Genomic DNA, 20,476 nt, shown 5'->3' with positions numbered 1-20,476 from the left:
AAGCATATCCTTCCTTCACTTTAAAAATATATACTTTCTATTAGTGTTTACCAGCTATACTTCAGATCAAGTAAAAACAAAAATTGTTTTCAGTCATAAAACCATTTTCTGTTTTCAGAATCATCAAGCCTTGCAATCACTGCTTCTAGCAAAGGAGTGCTTAATGTGCACACATACCAGTTTTTTGGATAGCTCACCTACAGAAGCAGATTTTTTTTTTTTTTTGCAAACTCACTACTTCAACAATGAGAAAAAGTACAACCATATGATTGCTCAAATGTTTATTTGTAATTGGAGAGAAAAAGATGTCCTAGGTCCATGAATGACTTACCAAAAAGGAGTTCAAATGGTCTCGGACTGTTTCCAGTTCCTGAGGAACTGTCAAAGACTGCTGGCTCCAAAACTCAAGTCGCTCCTTTGCAGATTGTAACCACTGCGTCAGTTCATTTGATTCACTCTGATACCTGTAAAGATGTTTTAAAAAAATCTAAAACAGTCATCACCACTTCTTGCCTCCAACTGAGCAGTCTCTCCTCCATGTGTTAGAGGAAGGTACTGTATGACAGCTTTCAAATAAAAATAAAAATATTTTCTTTCCTTTATCAAATTTCAGAAAAATGTGATTTAAAGACATGCATGGTATCAGGAAGCTCTTATTTTAGCTGTTACATCCACAATTCCTAACTGTGCCTTCATTTTGCCTCTTAGGAAAAAGTAAGTTTAATGAAGGACTAGTAATTAGGTTATAAATCTGTTTGGGCAAGCTGTAACAGCACCCACCCCCCCCCGACACAGACAGATTATTGCTTTCCATTAGAAGGCTCGATCTTCTAAAAGCTTTATCACAAGACATCTCAGAGCAAAATTTTTTTTTTTCCAGAAACTATCTCCATATTATTTTATATGCCAAGCAACTAATAAGATGTCAGAATAAGTGTCTCCACATAACCTTTATACATACAAACCATTTATGTATCTGTCTTGAAAGGCTAGTGAGCCAACAAGCCAGGGATATTATGAATAATAGACAAAGTTCATATATTACTTAGAGAATTCATTTCAAAAATATCACATGAAGATTAGTAAAGGCAGTCAAAAGCTCCATTCCATATATGCAATGACACAGACCCACAAGAACCCAGCAGTGGCAATGCCCCTACCAGAACATGCTGAGCCTACTCATGCTACCTAGCAAAACACACACCCTTCCCATCAACCTGTATACACATGGGGCTTCTAATATAGTCATCTAAATAAGGTATCTTCTGACTTCCTCCCATCAGTTGTTATCTGGTGTATGTTTTATTGCAAATGAGAGAGTATGATAGCATTTCTATGGAATAGAAGTAAGATATTGTAGAATAGTCAAACTATCACATACATTTCAAAGTACTTTTAAATGTCAAATCTAATAGTTCTGAGTTCAGAATGACTTTGACCTGAACAGTGCAGGTGAAGAAGTTTATACTGCCTATTGCATCAGCATTACCTTGTCCAGTGCTTCAGTATTGTCTCCAGCCTGTGAAGCTCTTTGGTAACCTTGCTGGTGTTACTTAACCAGCCTTCTCCTAGTTGGTTCAGTTGACTTTCAAGATCTGAGCAGCTGACAGAAAAAAGTAGCCTTTTCCCATCATCTAGCACTTGGTATAATTTAGGTTGGTATTCAGTCAAGTTAGATCTCAGATGCTGTAATGACAGAGGAGATGGTTAGACAGCTCTGCAGGTCTCTGATATCACACTTTCTCAAAATTAGTTTTCTTTTATTGCATTTTATAGCAATGTCACCACAGCACATCACAATTCTTCCCCCTCTGCTCCAGCTCTAGAAATCCCTGAGAAGCATCATGCAGGTAACCTTCTCAAAATCTGAACGTGCTGTCACAAAACCCCATACTTCAATATGTCTATTGACACTTTATTATGACGAACTCCTCCTTGGTGTAGATATTTAACACATGAGAAGAAGAATTTCAAAAGAATCTTTGTGAAGCAACAGCATTTCTGAGAGAAATCGAATAAAATGTCAGAACACAGTCTACTACCTGCTGAAAACTCTACTGCAATGAAAGTTAAAGGTGTCCAATATCAAGTTATTAACAGTGGCCACTCTTCAGCCCTTTCAGTGTCTATCTTCAGCTCTCTGGTAATCTTACTCTTCTTTTACTGATCTACTGTCTTACTATTCATGGCTACAAAAGAGAAGATCACCTCAGCTGTCCAAAACTCTAAACACAGAAGTCAAATGTTATGGCACAAGAAAGCAAAAAGGGTACTGAAAAAGGAAAGGCTGTTAATACTCTTACCCTGAATTCAACCTGAAGCAGAGACAGATTTCATTTAAATGGTGACTTGTGGATGGGTAAAGAATTTGTATATGTGAGCCAATGTATTAGCCAAATTCAACTATCATTACACAAATAGTATGGATTTTAGAAATAGCTGTATATTTCACTAAGCTTGATAACAAAATGTACATGCATTCTCATTTTCCAGTTCTGCTGAAACTAATCCAAAGTGTACAAAACTACCAGTCTCATGGCGAGTACATAAACTTTCTGTCGCTCTCCTTATTTTTTCTCTCACATAAATACAGCTCTAATGACTTAACAGAATTTGATATTTACATATATTTGTGTCTCTATGTGTACCTACATATAAGATATATACACAAATAAATGTATAACTCCTAGAGAGTAGCATAAAGAATTCTAAGATAGTCATAAATTATTTATGATGGATTTTTAACCTAAATGTGGCCACAGAGAGAGAGGAAAAAAAAAAGAAAAAAGTATTGAAAGTTATGCCATAGCAAAGTCCGAGCATCTGGATTTAAATAACCTAATTTATGTAACTGACAAGAGAAACAAAAGGGAAAACTAACTTAGAGTCAAGACCAACAGAAACAAGGCCTAGCATTAAACAAAACCAAAATATAACCCACACACCATAGATTGCTCAAGTTCTCCTCATACCATTGCAAAAGCAGAAAGCTGTCTGGTAAAAGATCAATGTACATAACAAGTTCAGAGTAGACGAGAAGTCAATTTGCAGGAAAAATTTGGTATTTTTCTGGAAAACAAAACAGTTCAACTGAACCGTCTGGTGTATAACAAGACAAAGACTAAACACTAGAGCAGAACCCTAATTTTCAGGACAGATTGAAAAAAACAGGATGTGGTAGAAAACCTATATTTAAACTATTAGTTCTTGTTGCATTTAAGGAGGAAGGTAACTCAGAGAACCACAGGTTGTTCAGCCTCACCTTGCTCTCTGGAAAGATCACGGAGCACATCCCCTTGGAATCCATTTTCAAGGACAAAAAGGATGAAAAGGTAATCAAGAATATTCAGCTTGGATTCACTAACTTTTATGACAAAACTACCATCTCTGTGGATGAGACTGACTTCAGTATGGCCCTTGACACCATCTCCCACAGGACCCTCCTCTGGAAGCGGAGAGAATGTGGGCTGGATAAATAGGCTGTTACATGGGTTGAAAACTAGCTGCATTACCAGTCTTGAACACTAGTGATCAAAGGCCTGATGTCTGGCTGGCAGACTGTAATGGGCAGAGTACTCTAGAGATTGTTGATGTTGAGCCCAAACATCATCTACATTTTCATTAATGGCATGGATGATGACAGAGAGTGGTGTCTCAGTAAATTTGTGATGACACTAAGGTAGGGAGAGTGGTTGAGACAAAAAATGGAGACTTAGTCCAGAGACACTTTGATAAACTTGAGGTTGGAGGCAGCAGAAACCTTAGGAGGCTTAACAAGAAGTGTAAATTCCATGCCTTGGGCAGAATAATCCTGTTTCTCAGTAGAGGCTACGAAGGGAATAGCTAGTGTATTTAACCTGGCATCTTCCGTAATCAAGGCATTGTGAATAAGGCAAGCCACAGCACTGGCCTACATTAAGACCGTGAACAACCAACTTGTTATTTTTTTACCCTCATCTACATGGTGCTGATGAGGCCACATCTACTGCATCCGAGTCTGCTCTGCCGCCACCTCCTGCTGAGTTCAAGAAGAAGGAAGTAGTCAGGATCTGGTGTAGAGCTATGAAGATGTTTAGGGAACCAGATCATATGTCCTTAAAAAAAGGCTGAGCGAGGTGTGCTTGCTTTATATTGACAAACAGGAGGGTAAAGGCCAGTCTAACAAAGGTCTACAACTATTTGGAGTAGAATTAAAAAGATGATAAAAGTAAATGCTCCTCAGTAGTGTCACACAATATAAAAAGGACAATGGTGACAAGCTGAAAGCTAAAGTTTTAGATTGGACATTATATAAAACCTTTTCAGTAGGAGGTGGTGCAGCACTGCGATTGGTTCCCCAATTGACTTTGCGATCTCTGTTTTTCAAGGTTTCCAAAGCTGTTGCTGATCCTGCCCGTGGCAACTGTCCTGCTTCAAGTGGAAAGCTGGACTAGATGACCTTCAGAGGTCCCTTTCATCCAACTTTTCCATAAAGAATGTCTGAAAAGCACCAACCTGAAAAAGTGTAATTCGGTCTGTAAGCCTGTCCTCTGTCTCTTCGACCAAACCAACAGTGGGGATGCTATCTTCAACAGACTCCAGCTGTCTAGTAAGGTCCTGGTAATCTTCATCCAAATGCATCCAGGTCTGCAAGCAAGTTATCCATGTATATGGTGAATATTGAATCTGGGTATCTGGAATTTTTATTACTTGCTTTCTTGATCTGAAATCCTATAGCTGCATGGTTGTGAAATAACAGTGCCAATTTCCAGTGAATCTATAATAAGACACCATCTCTGTGTCAAGTTCAACACCATCAACTTGTTCAAATTTTGGTTATAACACATGGATAAAGCTGTCATGTTCTCCTTGTCAGCTAAAGCTAAGGAACAATTTTAAATTTAGAGGAACACAACTTTTGTCACCTGAAGACACAACAGTTAAATACCAAAGATTACATGTAGTCTATCAGTGCATTGTGTATATAACAAAAGGGACTGATGCCCATCAATTCTGTCCAAGCATAGGAAAACATAATAGAATATCCTGGTGGTTGATCACAATGGCAGTACAGAAAAAAACACAGAAATTCTCACCTCTAAAATGTATTCCAGCTCCACACCTCGTTTGTGAGCCAGCTTTAATACAGCTGAAGCTTGTGTCATTAGCTCTGAATGTGACCGAGTTTCCTTCAAGAGGGTAAAGCTACTGATCTTTCTAAAGAGCGTTTCTGTCAGGATCATGTGAGACTCCAACCCCTGAAAATATTCCTGAGAAATTTGAGTGTGAGGGAGAGGATAAAGAAAGAACAGAAAAGAGAAAATGCAACAGCTGCTCAATTCACTACCACTAAAACATTTTAAGATAACAGTACAATCAAGTATCTATAGACATAGAATTAGGTAAACTTTTCGCTCCATCAACATTTCACAAAATCCAACACAATTTAAAAAGGACAATGGCTTTTTAAAGAAAGGAGGTCATCCTTTCCATGCAAATTCCATCCCAACACTCATTCCATAAACAAAAATAACTTAAATCAGATATACACCACCAAAAAATTCTGCCCAATAAATAAAAACCATGTAGAAGTCTTGTTATATTTTGTAGATGCTATTAGCAAACATAAATTTCTGTCAGCAAAAAATGGAGTGGAGGATGAAATTGCTATGTAGCATGACAGGATAAGAATTGAAACTTGATATTAGAATAAGGAAGAAAATGCAATCTACCTGGGTTCATCTTCAACAGAGCATTTAAAAGTCATTCAGTCAGAACAGTTCATTGATCTCAATTTAAAATACAGCAAGCTTTAAATATCGTGATTTACTACTGGCTCATCATTCTGAAAAGTCCCTGAATGCTTACGAACAGAAGGTTAGCAATTTGGTGTGTACAAGCTTACGGTCACGATTAGTCCTGAAACATGTCACATGTTTCTCACCTTATGTTTCTCAAGCAGCGACTGAATCTCTTCCTTAGAAGCAACAATCATTTTCCGGTCACCAGCCATCTTTTCTTGGCCTGTTTCTACCAGGTCAGCCAGGTCCTGTAAAGCTCGTTCATACTGCCTCTTAAGAGCCAGATTCTGATTCAGGTCACTCCGTCTGGATCCAATGATCATCATCAGCTCATCATACTTATCCTTGAGGGCAAAGAGCAGCAATGGTGATTCTTGTTTCACATCTTACACGTCTTCCTAGAAGCAACCTTACTGCCACCTATTCCTCTGTGAATACTAGCAGAACAGCATGTATTCCCTGCTCAAAAAGCCTGTGCAGATATACTGACTTCATTGATAAATTAACAACTCACTATTTAAAGAGAGAAAAAATAAGCAAGACCTGCAACTCTTTCAAGTGCATGTATTAGGGAATGAAGTTAGAAGAATCCCAAAGGCTTGCTTTAAGTAGCAAAGGAGTAGGGTGATTGGGCTGAAGTCATCAAAAACCAGACTACTGTGTGGCTATTGCACACTGCAGATGCTGTTTACGTTTTGCTTCTTATAATGCAGAGGGTTGGATGGACTCCATCACATCTACAGACTATAGGCATCTCAAAGCCAGATTTGTTTCCCTCACCTTCCCCATTAGCTTACTGGTAGTAAGCAAGATACAATCTGTAATAAAAACCAAACTGGGCCTACTTTATTTAGAACAGTGAAGTGTAGAAAAGGTTCAGTGTGTATTTCACAGTGTGCCTATACTGCCAAATTACAAAACGAGCCAAAAGGAAGAATTCTCATGAGTTCCTGTGTGCTATTACTCATCTTGTATACCTCAACCATAAAAGTGAGAACAACCTACAGATGCTTTTCTTCATCAACAGGATTACTTTCTTGTTTTGGTTTAGAGAACTGTATTCTCAGAACATACTTCTGACTGTGAGGATAAGTCCTTACTTTTGATCAAGACAAGACATCCAGAACTAATAAATCAAAATATCTTTATGACCATTCAGTACTACAGCAAAGTACTCACCCTCAGACTGTAGCTGGCTCTCCCTAGCTTTAAAGAGACAATTGTGAGAAGCACAACTGTCAAAAAAGCAAGAGGAAGGCTTTTCTGAAAACCAAAATCAAGGGGAGGGGGATACATCACATGATCTGACAGCAAAAAAAGGCAGGATGATCTCAGACCAAAAAGATAAAGAGGTGGGCAAAAGACACATTTGCACAAACTCTTTTTCATACATTTTTAATTGAGATCACTGTTTTGTTGGCTTAATGAGTTTATGGTCCAGTTTCAGCTGTTTTCTTTGCTTCCAATGTATTATTATGTCATTATAAAGGGTAAAATTCAGTAGTAACTCTTCTCCTTGATCTTTCCTTAAGTATTCCCCTGTCTCAGCACCAAACTGCTCACAAAGGAGTTTCAACAGACTTAAAGTTCTGGATTAATTGCCCACATGTATCTACTTCAGAGAGCCTTAAGATAGAGTCCTATTACTTCAGTATGTTCAAAACCAAGTCTAACTGAAAGTATGCAGGAACATGAGAGGTATTCTAGTAAAAGCAGAACATTTCCACTTTCAGGTCACACTTAGCTAGATATTCTCTTTCGTCCCCCTCCTTTTTTTTTTTTTAATAACAGATATGAGAGAGAACTAAACCCCAGATCACGAGACGCTGGTGATAACAGGAGTCAACCTTCAGCAGGCATTTATGTTTACATGCTTAACTTCATCTATTTGAACAGGGACCCAACAAGAGTGAAAAGAACACACGTTATCGTGTGTTTTTATGATTAATTCTGCTAATAATAGAGATGTTAGAAGATCTGAAAATGCAAAAGCAGAAAACCCAGGTGAATCAGAAAGAAAACACTTTTAGACACACTGAAATGTTTTTAAATACGTTTTCCTAAACTGCCATATGAGCAATAAAAAGGAACATACTAATATCTTTGATATCACCAGACAGGTCTAGGATGGAACTTATGAACCATACCTGAATCTTAGACAGCTCTTGCACAGAAGGTTGGTCAATTTGTAGCTTATTTACACGCTTCTTTAATTCATTGATCCCAGCATCTAGTTCCTTCAAATCTTCTTCTGCCTGCAGTATGACCTGCATTTGAAAATTACATCATTTAGTTTCAAGGTTTAATTAATAACAGTACTGTAGCTGCCATACAGTAATATTCTTTTCTGTTTTCTGCCTAAAGTATTGATCAGTCCTTCAATCTGCTGAAATTTTAAAGGATACTATAAAGAAAAGGTATTAATTCAAAGCTGGGAGAGTCCAGCTTGTTTCTTAAAATTAGATACAATATGGCATTATTATTTTTTAATAACAAGCTGGTTTAGTATCATACACTATTTTATACCAAACCTCGCTGTGAAGTTCCATGCTTTTAATTATATAGTACAGGCACAAAAGGACTATTAGTAGATCTAACACCTTCTTTTAAATCATTCTTTTTTTAACACTCATTCCTGTCATATCTGAGCACCAAACAAACAACCATCACAGCAGAGGTCATGCATGATAGCAAAGATCTGTGTATAGTTCCCTTTCAGAACCAGGACAGGGTCAAAATTACTGTCAAGGAAAAGAACTTGTACCTGCCCTTTTGCACTCGGAAAACTACAAGTTAAGAACACAGGTTGGTATTTGCATGTGTATACAAGTGATAATTTCACCTTTTTCAATGGAAGATACAAGCTTTCCTAGGACTTTCCTAGACCCTAAGAGTCTCTGCTGAAGTAATGCATTCAAGCTATAACAAAGTTAAAAACACACGGTAGACTCCTGAAGTTAAAAGTCCCTTGTTAAGGCTCTTTCTTGAAAACTGTCCATCCAAATATACTTAAACTATATACTGAGTAGAACTCCTGACTCCCAGGAATGCAGAGTACGCACAACACAGTCACTAAACTTACACCTCATGCAGCCAAGTTAACTGGCTGATTAAGAGCGTTATTTCCACTTTCCCAATCACATCCTGAACAAACAGCAATGTTTTAAATTTGAATGTTTATCAGCCAAGGTAGATGTTCAGAAACGAACCGATTCAGTTGCTTTTGTTAGCACGTTGTTTTCCTATTTCATAGTTAAATTAATCAAACAGGAGATATAGTTTTGCCAGTCTTTTGCATCATGGAAGACAGAAAAGACAGACACACAGTGCCAGCTCTCTAATTCATACAAGAGACTTAAAATTCCTTCAAAATTTTATTATTAGCTGCTATAAAGCCCAGTATTTCTGTTTAGCTGAAGGATAAGACTCTTTTTCTCAGTCACCTGCTGGCACCAGACATCAGTAGCTCTTGGGTAACAAGAAACATCTGTAGAAAGTAGCCGTTAGCATACTTCATTCACTTTTCTCATTGGCAAAACAGAAACAAAGAAACAAGATGCATTTTTTCATATCAATAATTAACTGTTCATCAAGCAATTCCTGATAAAGAAAAAAAATATTATTGCCTTAAAATGAATATCAGTCAAGATATTACTATAAACCAGTGCAGAAGAAAGTGCCTTTGTTTTTTAATAAAGTGTCATAGCCAAACAATTTAGCCAAACTTTAGACTTTTTTTGGTTCATTGAAGTTTTCTTTCTTTCCAATACTGCTCAGTGTATGCATAACTAGGTCAGGTGGGGAGATAAGAAAGACACTTTACGTTGTTTAGGTTTTTTTTTTTAATTTATAAACGTGTAGTACATTCTTGGAAGTACTCGTTTTCACATACTTTATGTGAGCACATACATTCTCCCATAAAAAGCAGCTGTTCTCTAGAATTCATTTATACTTTGAATAGAAACTTTAACTCTTTCTCCCTCCCCCAGTAATAGACGTTTGGTAATACCTGCATTTGTTCTGTTTCTGGTCTCTCAACTGCCTCTGCTAGTTTCTGTAGAACTAAGAATTTGTTATCAGCCACCGATGTAAACAGGAGCTTCAGATCATTCTACAGGAGACAGCAATGACAAATTACAGCCAATCACAGCACGAACCAACTGAAAAATATTTTATGTTCCAGAAAGTTTAAAGCATTACAAGGATACAATGTCAGCACTAAAGCATAAAATCTACTGAAACTGGAAGCATCAAAACTAGCCAATGCAAACATGTAACATTGCTGAAAGTCCATAGCCAGGTATTACATGAGCTAAAACCTAAAGCAACTTTTATTCAAAACATAACCTGTGAACACACTTCTGCTTTTGCCTTCTAATTAGATAACTAATTAGCAAGGGTCATTAGCTTCATTTAACAGAAACATGTTATTCTTGTGTAGTTTATTCAACCACATATACTTGTAAGCCAGGTTTTACTTTTTAAGGCAAGCTTTTTTCATGACAAACTTGAGCAAATATAACAAAGAAGTAAACAAGGCTTCAATACATTAAAAAGCTAGGTACACATTACAACTTTTAGAGTACCTTTAGAGACACATAAATATTGTTTAACAATTTTGCCAAGCTACAATCAACTTTATATACTTTTTTATATTTTTTTTTTTTTTTTTACACACTCATCCCAACAGAAAGTTACCAGCACATATTTCTAAAACTTTGTGCATTATATAAGGGATGCATTACTGATTTTTTTTTTTTGCATGCAGTAATTCTTTTAAATATTAAATATCTATGGTATAAGAATAATGCACAGGATTCTAATCAACTTGTCTGCTTTCTACAGCAAAGGAAGGCCTTTCATTGAAAAATGTTGATTTTTTTTTTTTTTTCCTATCTACTACAGAGGAAAGGTTATGGAGTTTGGAAAGAAATCCTGTAGTAATAACCTATGAAATGATGATCCTAATCTAAAGACAATAGGAATCTATTTTCCTTTTTTTTTTTTTTGTAATTCATGGTTTTTCATTAAAACTAAACCATACTGGAGGCTTTCTATGATAATAAGACAGATAGTAGAGACCAAGTAAGATGTGAAAGCATTTCTGAACTCTGAAGAGAGTTCTAAAAACACACATTTCTCCATTTATCTTCACTTTTTCTGCTTTGATCAATGTAGATGTCTTGAGATAAAAGCTCTTCTAGAGTAATAGAATGGCTTAAAGATGATCATAAAGGTGGCAATCAGTATTATTTGCTACCCTATATCAGCTAATAAAAACAGTGTACTTGTTTATGAAATTATAAAATGTATAGAGTGTAACTCTAAAGTTGCTTTTTCTCCTTTGAGAACAGTAGTCAACAACTTCCTTTTATGTAAAGCGAGCAGGGTGGGAAGGCATGAGATGAATGATGACTTTACAATAATTGCATGAGTTGCACAAGGCTTGTAGCACAGTGTTTAAATTTTGGATGATGACTTGGGTGCCAAGTTTTGCATAGACAAAGAAGTAGTTTGATCCCTCTATATCCTCATTTGACCTGTACCCCTATTAATTCATAGATTTCTAGGTTGGAAAAGACCTTAGAGATCATCGAGTCCAACCATCCCTAATCCCCATTAAACCATATCCTCAAGTAGCTCATCCACCCTATTCTTAAACACATCCAGGGATGGGGACTCAACCACCTCCCTGGGCAGCCTATTACAGTGGCTGACAACCCTTTCAGAGAAGAAATACTTCCTAACATCCAACCTGAATCTCCCCTGACTAAGCTTATGCCCATTTCCTCTTGTTCTATCACCCATCACTAATGTAAAGAGCCCTTCCCCTACCTCCCCACCATCTTTTCTCAAGTATTTATAGGCCGTAATCAGGTCTCCCCTCAGCCTCCTCTTCTCCAGGCTAAACAGCCCCAACTCCCTCAGCCGCTCCTCATAAGTTTTATTTTCCAGCCCCTTGACCAGTTTAGTTGCCCTTCTTTGGACTCGCTCCAGGAGCTCAATATCTCTCTTAAAACGAGGGGCCCAAAACTGGACACAATATTCCAGGTGCGGCCTCACCAGTGCCGAGTACAGGGGCAGGATCACTTCCCTGCTCCTGCTGGTCACACTATTCTTGATACACGCCAGTATCCCATTGGCCTTTTTGGCCACCTGGGCACACTGCTGGCTCATATCAAGCCGGTAGTCAACCAACACGCCCAGGTCCTTCTCTGCCAGGCAGCTCTCCAGCCACTCCTCCCCGAGCCTATAGCGATGCTTGGGGTTTTTATACCCCAAGTGAAGGACTCTGCACTTGGCCTTATTAAAGCTCATGCCATTGGCCTCAGCCCAACGATCCAGTCTGTTCAAATCCCTCTGAAGGGCCTCCCTACCCTCGAGCAGATCGACACAGCCTCCCAGCTTGGTGTCGTCCGCAAATTTACTGAGGGTACATTCAATCCCCTCATCCAGGTCATTGATAAAGATGTTAAACAGAACTGGACCCAGCACTGAGCCCTGGGGAACCCCACTGGTGACCGGCCTCCAGCCGGATTTAGCCCCATTTACCACCACTCTTTGGGCCCGGCCATCCAGCCAGTTTTTAACCCAAAGGAGGGTGTACCTATCCAGGCCAGCAGTTACCAGTTTCTCCACCAGAACACTATGAGAAACTGTATCAAAGGCTTTACTGAGGTCCAGGAATTCCTCCAGATGGGCATCATACCTTGAAAGTCACTATTTGCTGGAGCCGTGCTTTCATCTGCTGGCATCTCTGGTTTACTACTGACTCCAGTAAGGTCAGTCTTCTCAGGAGACAATCCAAAGTGTCTTCTATAATTTCCCTATTATCACCATTCTCAGGAAATATCTGAGCAAATAAATTCTTGTTCTTATCCATTTCTTCTGTTATGTCTTTGATTTCTTTGGCAAGAGACTGATTTTGTAGAAAACAAAGCAAAGTGACAATCAGACATTTCAGAAAGCAGGCAAACATATTCCCATAACCATTGTTAGTTTTTCAGTGATGCAGTGATCTTTTTACATTAATATACACACACTAGACAGAGTTACACAGCTACAGTATCTCTGGTAGTAAAAAGACCCCAGACTGCTCCGAGGAAAACAAATGCTGAAATAAAATTATGTAGAATCATAGAATAGTTTTGGTTGGAAGGGTCCTTTAAAGGTCATCTAGTCCAACCCCCCTGCAATAAGGGGCGTTGTCCACTAGATCGCTCAAAGTTCCATTTGACCTGACCTTGAATGTTTCCAGAGATGCTTCATCTACCGCCTCTCTGGGCAACCTGTTCTAGTGTTTCACCACTCTCATCGTAAAAGAGTCCTTCCTTATATCAAGTCTGAATCTACTCTCTTAGTTTAAAACAGTTACCCCTTGTCCTATTATCTCTCTTTCTCCCCTGCCCTGCTCCTTCCCTTCCCTTCCCCTCCCATCCCCCTCATTTCATGTTGAGGAATTTGTACTGTTCCTACACTCTAAAGTATTCCTCCCTCTTTTTCACTTTCTTTCAATTGCAACAACGTGGTGTTTGCTAATACTTAGCAAAGTTACACAGAAGAAAGACTCTGTTTCATTCTCTTCTGATCAGGCAAAATTTGAGTCAGATGCTGCTTCTTGCAACGTTCCCTACATGATTAATAAAGTTACTTCTACCAGTAGCAGAACACTGCAATTACGTAGAGATTATGACAGAGACATGTCACCTCTCCAGGATTCTAATATTTTCTTTCTAAACACTACATAAAATGCATCCTTATTGGCAATTTAAAGAAAGTCCTATTCATGGATGTCTTACCTCTTGCTTGCAGAGATATGTTTCTGTTTCTTCCTCTGGCAACAGAGCTGTAGCAACAAAGACCTGTTCTTCCACACCATCTAGCCACAAGGAGGTGGCTGTGACACCATCATACAGCTTCTGTTCAAGATGCAAGCTCTCCTCCACCCGTCCAGCCTGGGCATAAGGAACCAGAGAAGTCCAGAGCAGAAGTACAAGATACTCTTTCTAACATCTAATATTTGGGAAAGGGCTGGATTTCCAAGTGGGAGCTAGAGGAATTTTCATTCTAAATGTGGCTCTGTTGGAGGACAGGTGTAAAGATAATTGAAACGTTACCTCAGATGACACATCTTCAAAGGCCTGATTCAATTCAACCAATACTGGTGACACTGAGGATTTATCTTCATCCTGTCCTTCCTCCTTATACAAAGGCATTCCAGATATCAGTCTGTTTGGTCTGCTATAAACCTGCTGAGAAAGAAGTGCCAATTAGGATGCTTCTACCATGTGTAGGACACAAAATTCAGCTATACAGATTCTTCTGCTGACTGAGGATGTCACCAAATAACATTCGTGGTCCTCCCATGACTGTTCTATGTCATGAATATCTTGAATAAACAAGAAGGTTGAACAGGAGGCTCACTAGAAGTGTAGGACAAATACCTGTGACCAGAATTCGCAATTACTTGTTTTTACTGAAAAAAACCCACTAATTACTTCTGAATGAATACAAGATATTTAGAACTTTGGAAGTCAACTTAAATGTAGAGTTATATAAAGAATAGTGGGCTTGGGTCTATTAACAATAAAACGGAGGATGTATGTTAATACAGATCTTAGATTGTCCTTGGTTTAGTTGATTAATCTCTGTTTCTTTCAGTAAAAATTCTGTGGCTGAAATCACTTGCTTCTTTGTCATATACCCACTAAGATCAAGAATTGAATGCAATCAATAAATTCAAACTGGAAATATCAGTTTTTCTTCTAAATTGTTGCCAGAGTACTGGTCAATTCCAGAGGAATGATTTGTTACAGAATTATCCTGGAATAAATAAGTAGATTAAAATTTTGTCTAAGACCTTTCTTCCTTTCTAATTTATTCACCTGAATGGTAGTGCAATTCAAATCACTTTGAACAAAAGCAGTGCTAGTGCCAATATTTAATAGCTTTTAAAGATGTCACAAAAATAAACTGTTCTATATTCTTTGCATTAACTGCATCACCTTAATGCTTCTGCTCTGAACACACTGTACCTCATGTTGTGACAACTGCTTTCATAGAGAAAATGCAAAGATAAATTAAAAATAGCTACCAGTTGTTCCTGTTCCAAAGATTTCTGAAGCAATCTCTGCTTGGTACTGAATTCCTGGTTCAGGCTTTCCCATTTCACCTTCATCTGTTCTTCAGATAATGGCTTCTCACCTTCCAAGCTTAATTCCTCAGAGAGTGTATCAGACTTCTCACTGAATGGGAAGATGCATAAAGGTTTAACAAATAAAAAAGTTATAACTGTACGAGGTGTTTATTTCCTGTTTCAATTAGGAAAATCTATTTTTAAATTGCTACTTTTTAAAGCTTTGACTTGTTTTTTTGTTTTGGTTTGGTTTTTTTTTTTCTGGTGTGCAACAGCAAGAAGTTCTTGCCTCATAGGATAAAATGTACTTTCTAAGAAACTGTTTAGAGCTGCAAGTACCCATATTAAACAAAAAAACCTCCAAACAGACTGAATATATACTATATTGAAATGTAATCTTTAAACAAGCTTTACTTCAAAGCATGAAATAAAAAAAATATTTTACCTGACTCCTTCCTCACCTCCTCTCTCAAAATGCCAGTCATAACCTGGTATTTTAATGCAGGACAAACATACGAGTTTATCTTTGGTAAACAGTGAATAAAGGCTAGCATTTTCTGTTTGATTTTTTTTGTTTGTTTCTATAGTATAACACCATATGGCAACAGTTTTCTCCTGCCTTCTCTAGGGCAGAAGTCTCTCCCAGTTGGAGCCAAGGCTTTTCTAGACATCTACTTCCTCCCCAGATGGGGAAGCGTGCAAGAAAACTCTTCATTCAGAGATGAAACTCAACATACACAAGGCTTCAAAAGAAAAATATTTACTAACTGCTGGAAAAATAAAATTAAACAATGAGTATCTCATCTGGGAAGATCTGGTTATAATGGTAGACTACAGTGGTTTAGAGATCAGCTATGATTCAAATACCAATGCTGGACCATGAAGCTATAGTAACTGATCCGCTGCTTGTCTAATGAATTCTACTAGTTTGTAATTTTAGTGTGATGCTTGATAATAAGAATAAAAGGAATTTCTAAATGTTGAAGGTGATCTATTAGCACAAACCAGTTTGTGTAACTACATTATCAGACCCCCGAATTATAAAACAGGACTCAAGTATCCTAGGTGTTGCATTAAAATGATAAAAAAATAGAATTATTCAGAAGAGGGATGTAAACACAAGGATGACAAAGCAAAGTCATAGAAATTTATTGCAAAAGAACACATAAAAGCAGACCTTATACACAGGCCCTCTGGAGCACCTTGCTGCGTCAGGATTTCTTCTCCACGGCATGCTACTGACCGAAGCAGATTCTTCTGCTCTTCTAGCTCTTGCTCGAGTTCCTAGCGTAGCAAGTTACAAAAACCAAAACAAACCTTGGATTGTTTTTGCCTTGGAATGATACATCTACATTGCATAACTGTCATGCAAAGATAGCTGAGCTATTTCTGATATGGCCTGCTGGAGCACCAAAAGCAGTGCAAAATCCCCACTCAGGGACACAGAAAAGTTGGGTACATAAACTGGATTGTTGAACTAATTGACTAATGCAATGCAGTTTCTGGAACGTAATCTAGTGAGGATGTCTATCATGCAACACAATAAATACTGTAATGTGCGTATCTTTGCTTCTATAAAGACAAAGTTGATCACTATTTTGAGCAAATACCATCATCTCCTTGGAGTAACTTTAAGAGTTGATTCAATTTAATTCTAGTAATGGACAATGGAAGTATAGAGCGATTAAGTGAGCTGACCATAATCGCCCAGGAAGCCTAGTCTGCCTGGCTGTTACACATATAAAATAGTGAGCTCAGATGCATCATTACAAAAGCACTGAGCAAGAAACAGTGCAAAAATTAAGATTTCAGTGGAAATATTAACAAGAATGGCTCAGCTACAGTGTCAAGCACAATCTAAATACGGGAGTGAAAGAAATGCAAAACACCAACTTTCTGTTGCTGTAGGGTGCTCTGCTGTTGCTGTGAGCGAGTGGTTCTTGCTTGTGCCAGCCATTCTTGGACACTGGGGCTTTGTGAGGAAACAAAGTCCAGGTTGCTCTCCTCCTTTTCTTGTAATGATCCCTGCTTTAAGAGAAAGAATTAAACATTTTACAAAGTTTCTCATATTGCTAGAGAACTGCTAGATCCAGCTCATCAACTCAAAGCCACACGTAGTGCCACCTTCCACCTCTCAAGTTGCTGGCTTATGTAAATTCATAGAAGCATAGACTGGTTTTGGTTGGAAGGGACCTTAAAGATCATCTAGTTCCAGACCTGCTGCCATGGGCAGGGACACCTTCCACTAGATCAGATTGCTCAAAATCCCATTGAACTTGGCCTTGAACACTTCCAGAGATGGGCATCCACAACTTCTCTGGGCAACCTGTTCCAGCGCCTCACCACCCTGAGAGGGAAGAATTTCTTCCTTAGATCTAATCTAGATCTCCCCTCTTTCAGTTTAAAGCCATTGCCCCTTGTCCTATCACTAAACGCCCTTGTAAAAAGCCCCTCTCCAGCTTTCTTGTAAGCCCCCTTTAGATACTGAAAGGCTTCTAGAAGGTCTCCCTGGAGCCCTGGAGCCTTCTGAAGTGAGCAATGACTTTAGATTTCTGACGTCTACTGGTCATTGATTACTATCAAGAAAGCGCCCCTGAAGATGTAAAAATAAACATGCACCACTGCACTTGGCAGAATCAGAGACCAGAGATCAGAGACCAAGGACTGATGTGTTTCTGAAGACAGTTCTGCATCGCCTAAAAAAGAGCACTGATATGTAATGGAGAGTGTAGCTTTAACTGGCAATGCAAGGAACAAATGGTTTGTTTCTGACAGGTTTTTAGTTTAACTAAAGCCAATTTTTTGTCTTACTAAAAACAAGAGAATGCTCGTTGCCATTCTGGTCAAAATACATTTATCAATAAGTACATAACTTTATCCATGGTTGGCAGAAACACAGTCGGTTAAGAGCAGATTATATGATACGAATAGTAAAGACAAGTAAAGAGAGACCAAACCACAGAATGTTAGAACAGAACAGAAAAAGCAACAGTCCCTTCACTTCATACTTCTATCATTATGTTATTCCAACATGAATGATTAGACAGGCTTTCTGTGTAAGCAAAGGAAGAAAGAGCAAATTACTTAGTAGTTCCAGAAACTGCTTTATCAACTTACTGACTGAAATCCATGTTGGCTGTAAATTTAACTTATTTTAGCAGCCACTGTGTTCAAATATAGGGATTTTAACATAGCAGGCCTAATGTTAAAGACAGACTTGTAGGTCTGGCTACCTAGATCTACACACCTCTCCAGATTTATTTAATATTACTTGCAGGCACAGAATGACTGCGGAGTTTGCACTTTTTTTTTTTTTTTTAAAGCTTCAAGAGCTAAAGCTGAGGCTTAATTCCTCTCCCAATTTGTCTATATATCTAATTTTTATAGGATTCATATTTTGCCCATGATTCAGCTCTTATTCTAATCAGAGTAAGAGCACCAAATGGTTCAGACATTACAGCAGGCTCTCCAAAACAAAAACATGCCCCACCTTCCAGAGAGCCTTTGTCTCAAATCAGGCAGGGACCATCAGGGTTGAAAGCGGCTGAGGAAACCCCTCTTGCCTCACCTGGTGCTCCTTATACTAACAACTGGGATAGACCTCTGCCACCAGTGTGCCTGACATCAGGCACCGAAACAGCAGGGTTTTGCTAAATAGAAGTAGTTAGGTGTAAGATTTCAATTTTGGGGCATGATGAGCACACTGGAGTTGAAAGGACTGATTAGTGTTAGAGGGTATAAACTGTTAAGAGGAGCAAAACAGGCAAGCAGGTATCTAGATCTGGAAAGAACCATGAGCCCTTGCTCTATGAAATAGCTTTATTTCACTAAGGATTGTTTGCAGGTAAAATGTGATACTTTGTAGAAACAAGTTTCTAGAAAAGCTGGTGTGGTTGGAGTGCAAAAAATGTCATTAAAGGCTATCAGATCAGACAAAGAAAATACGTGAAGGATAAGGAGGGTCTGGAATTTTGATTTTTCTATTAAAATGAGAAAAAAAGACAATCCTTCTGTAAATTATTTTAAAAAATCTGGTTCGTTTTATATGCTTTAGAGACAACAGCTGTTCAAAACTTGTAAATTCCTTTAGAGAACAGCATCTATTTCTTCACTGCATTTGAGCAGGCTGATTGATTTCAGTTAGATTTTGAGTCTCCTCTTCTCTGGTAGGAGGGTTGAGAAGCTACTATTTTAGAGTCATACTAAGACAAATAAATAGTGGTCCCACAGTTCCTGCAATAGCAGAGTGTAAAAGAGATTGTGGCATTTGTGGATGCAATGAGGTTTTGCAAATATGCTATTGTGCATACTTTTTAGATCAAGATTATTTATGAACCAGATTTTATCATTCTCAAATCACAGAATATAAGTTTGAAAAAAAACACTTGCATTTTAATTTGAATTCTGTCTGAAAGAACTGCATTATATTTCCTTTAAATAACCAGGGAAATAAATGCTTGAAGCTGTCATTTCTGGGGACTATCCACTCCAGCACAGAAATAACTGGAAAAGTCCCTGAAGAAAAATGGTGAGAAAATTGATCTTTCAAAGGAGTTCAGAATTATAAAAACTTCTATCAGGCATACATTTTGTAATAAAAACTAAAGAAACATTATCTTTTTTTTTTTTTTTTACTGCAGAATCTATTCTACTTCTTTGTTTTACAAGGAATCTATTTACTTTTATTGCCCCTAAGTCACAGAATTTAGTCGGTAACAGTAATAAGGCCCTGTTTTGTATATCTTTCAAAATGCTTGAAAAATCCTACATTTGGAAGTCATGTGGCCTGGAACTCTTACCATTCAGCATGCTTCTGATTAGTTCCATTGCTTTATTTTATGAATAAAGGAGTTAGTCTCCAAATCACTTTTTCCATATCATTAGTGACATTAATTAAAATCAGAAAGAAAACTGAAATTGCTGCAAGGAAGTCACAGAATCTCACACTGGCTCCTAAAAAGGCTTATGCCACAGGACTAACAGATGTGCTGAAATATTGCTCTAAGGAAAATATAGCCCAGTCTTTACAATGCTCTTGGGCTTGCACTGCAACTCGGGAGGATGCTTCCTTTTCTGGGTGCAGGCTGCTCTATGCCTCTGGACAATTACAAGATTATCAATACATTTAGAGACATGTGTAAGAGTTTCTTATACACATGTGCAACAGTGCTGTTGGTATGTAATGTTTCTCAGGGTTAATAGTGGCAGTAGATAGAGTCAGTGTATTTTTGAGCACCTGATGCTCTGAGCCTTGGTCCATAAGGAATATTTTATGCCCAATTGTTTGAAAAAAGACATTATAGAATTTCTCATTTGAAAAAAAATTGTTCAATAAAAATTTGAAGATGTTATTCTGCCTCTATTTATTTTCTTCCACGAACCATAAGGGAAGTTCAAGAAAGGTCTGCAATTCATAAAGTCTTGCATGCATGTAGCATCTTAAATGATTAATATTCTACATCTGGAAATTATTTTGTTGTTATTTTTGATATTAGAGAAGCACCCAAAAATCTGTTTCAAAAGTTTAAGTAAACTAAATCACACCATCGTATTTTAAAAT

General features: G+C 37.9%; 1 protein-coding gene across 1 annotated transcript in view; it reads right to left on the bottom strand.

Moving 5' to 3' along the window:
- Window positions 1–20,476, bottom strand: part of SYNE1 (spectrin repeat containing nuclear envelope protein 1) — a 199,047-nt gene that overhangs the window by 12,385 nt on the left and 166,186 nt on the right. The window contains exons 92-103 of the mRNA XM_086625933.1: window positions 16,810–16,941; window positions 16,094–16,200; window positions 14,875–15,025; window positions 13,898–14,029; window positions 13,580–13,735; window positions 12,490–12,699; window positions 9,790–9,891; window positions 7,928–8,047; window positions 5,924–6,124; window positions 4,495–4,626; window positions 3,738–3,910; window positions 332–464 (exon numbers count right to left, since the gene is read on the bottom strand). Coding sequence (XP_086482059.1) covers window positions 332–464; window positions 3,738–3,910; window positions 4,495–4,626; window positions 5,924–6,124; window positions 7,928–8,047; window positions 9,790–9,891; window positions 12,490–12,699; window positions 13,580–13,735; window positions 13,898–14,029; window positions 14,875–15,025; window positions 16,094–16,200; window positions 16,810–16,941 — 1,749 coding nt within the window. The remainder of the gene's footprint in view (window positions 1–331; window positions 465–3,737; window positions 3,911–4,494; window positions 4,627–5,923; window positions 6,125–7,927; window positions 8,048–9,789; window positions 9,892–12,489; window positions 12,700–13,579; window positions 13,736–13,897; window positions 14,030–14,874; window positions 15,026–16,093; window positions 16,201–16,809; window positions 16,942–20,476) is intronic.

This window comes from Tauraco erythrolophus, chromosome 2 (genome assembly GCF_009769465.1).
Source record: "Tauraco erythrolophus isolate bTauEry1 chromosome 2, bTauEry1.pri, whole genome shotgun sequence".
NCBI classification, from domain to species: domain Eukaryota; kingdom Metazoa; phylum Chordata; class Aves; order Musophagiformes; family Musophagidae; genus Tauraco; species Tauraco erythrolophus.
The sequence above is the reverse complement of the archived record's forward strand: the minus strand, read 5'-3'. Positions and strand labels throughout refer to the sequence as shown.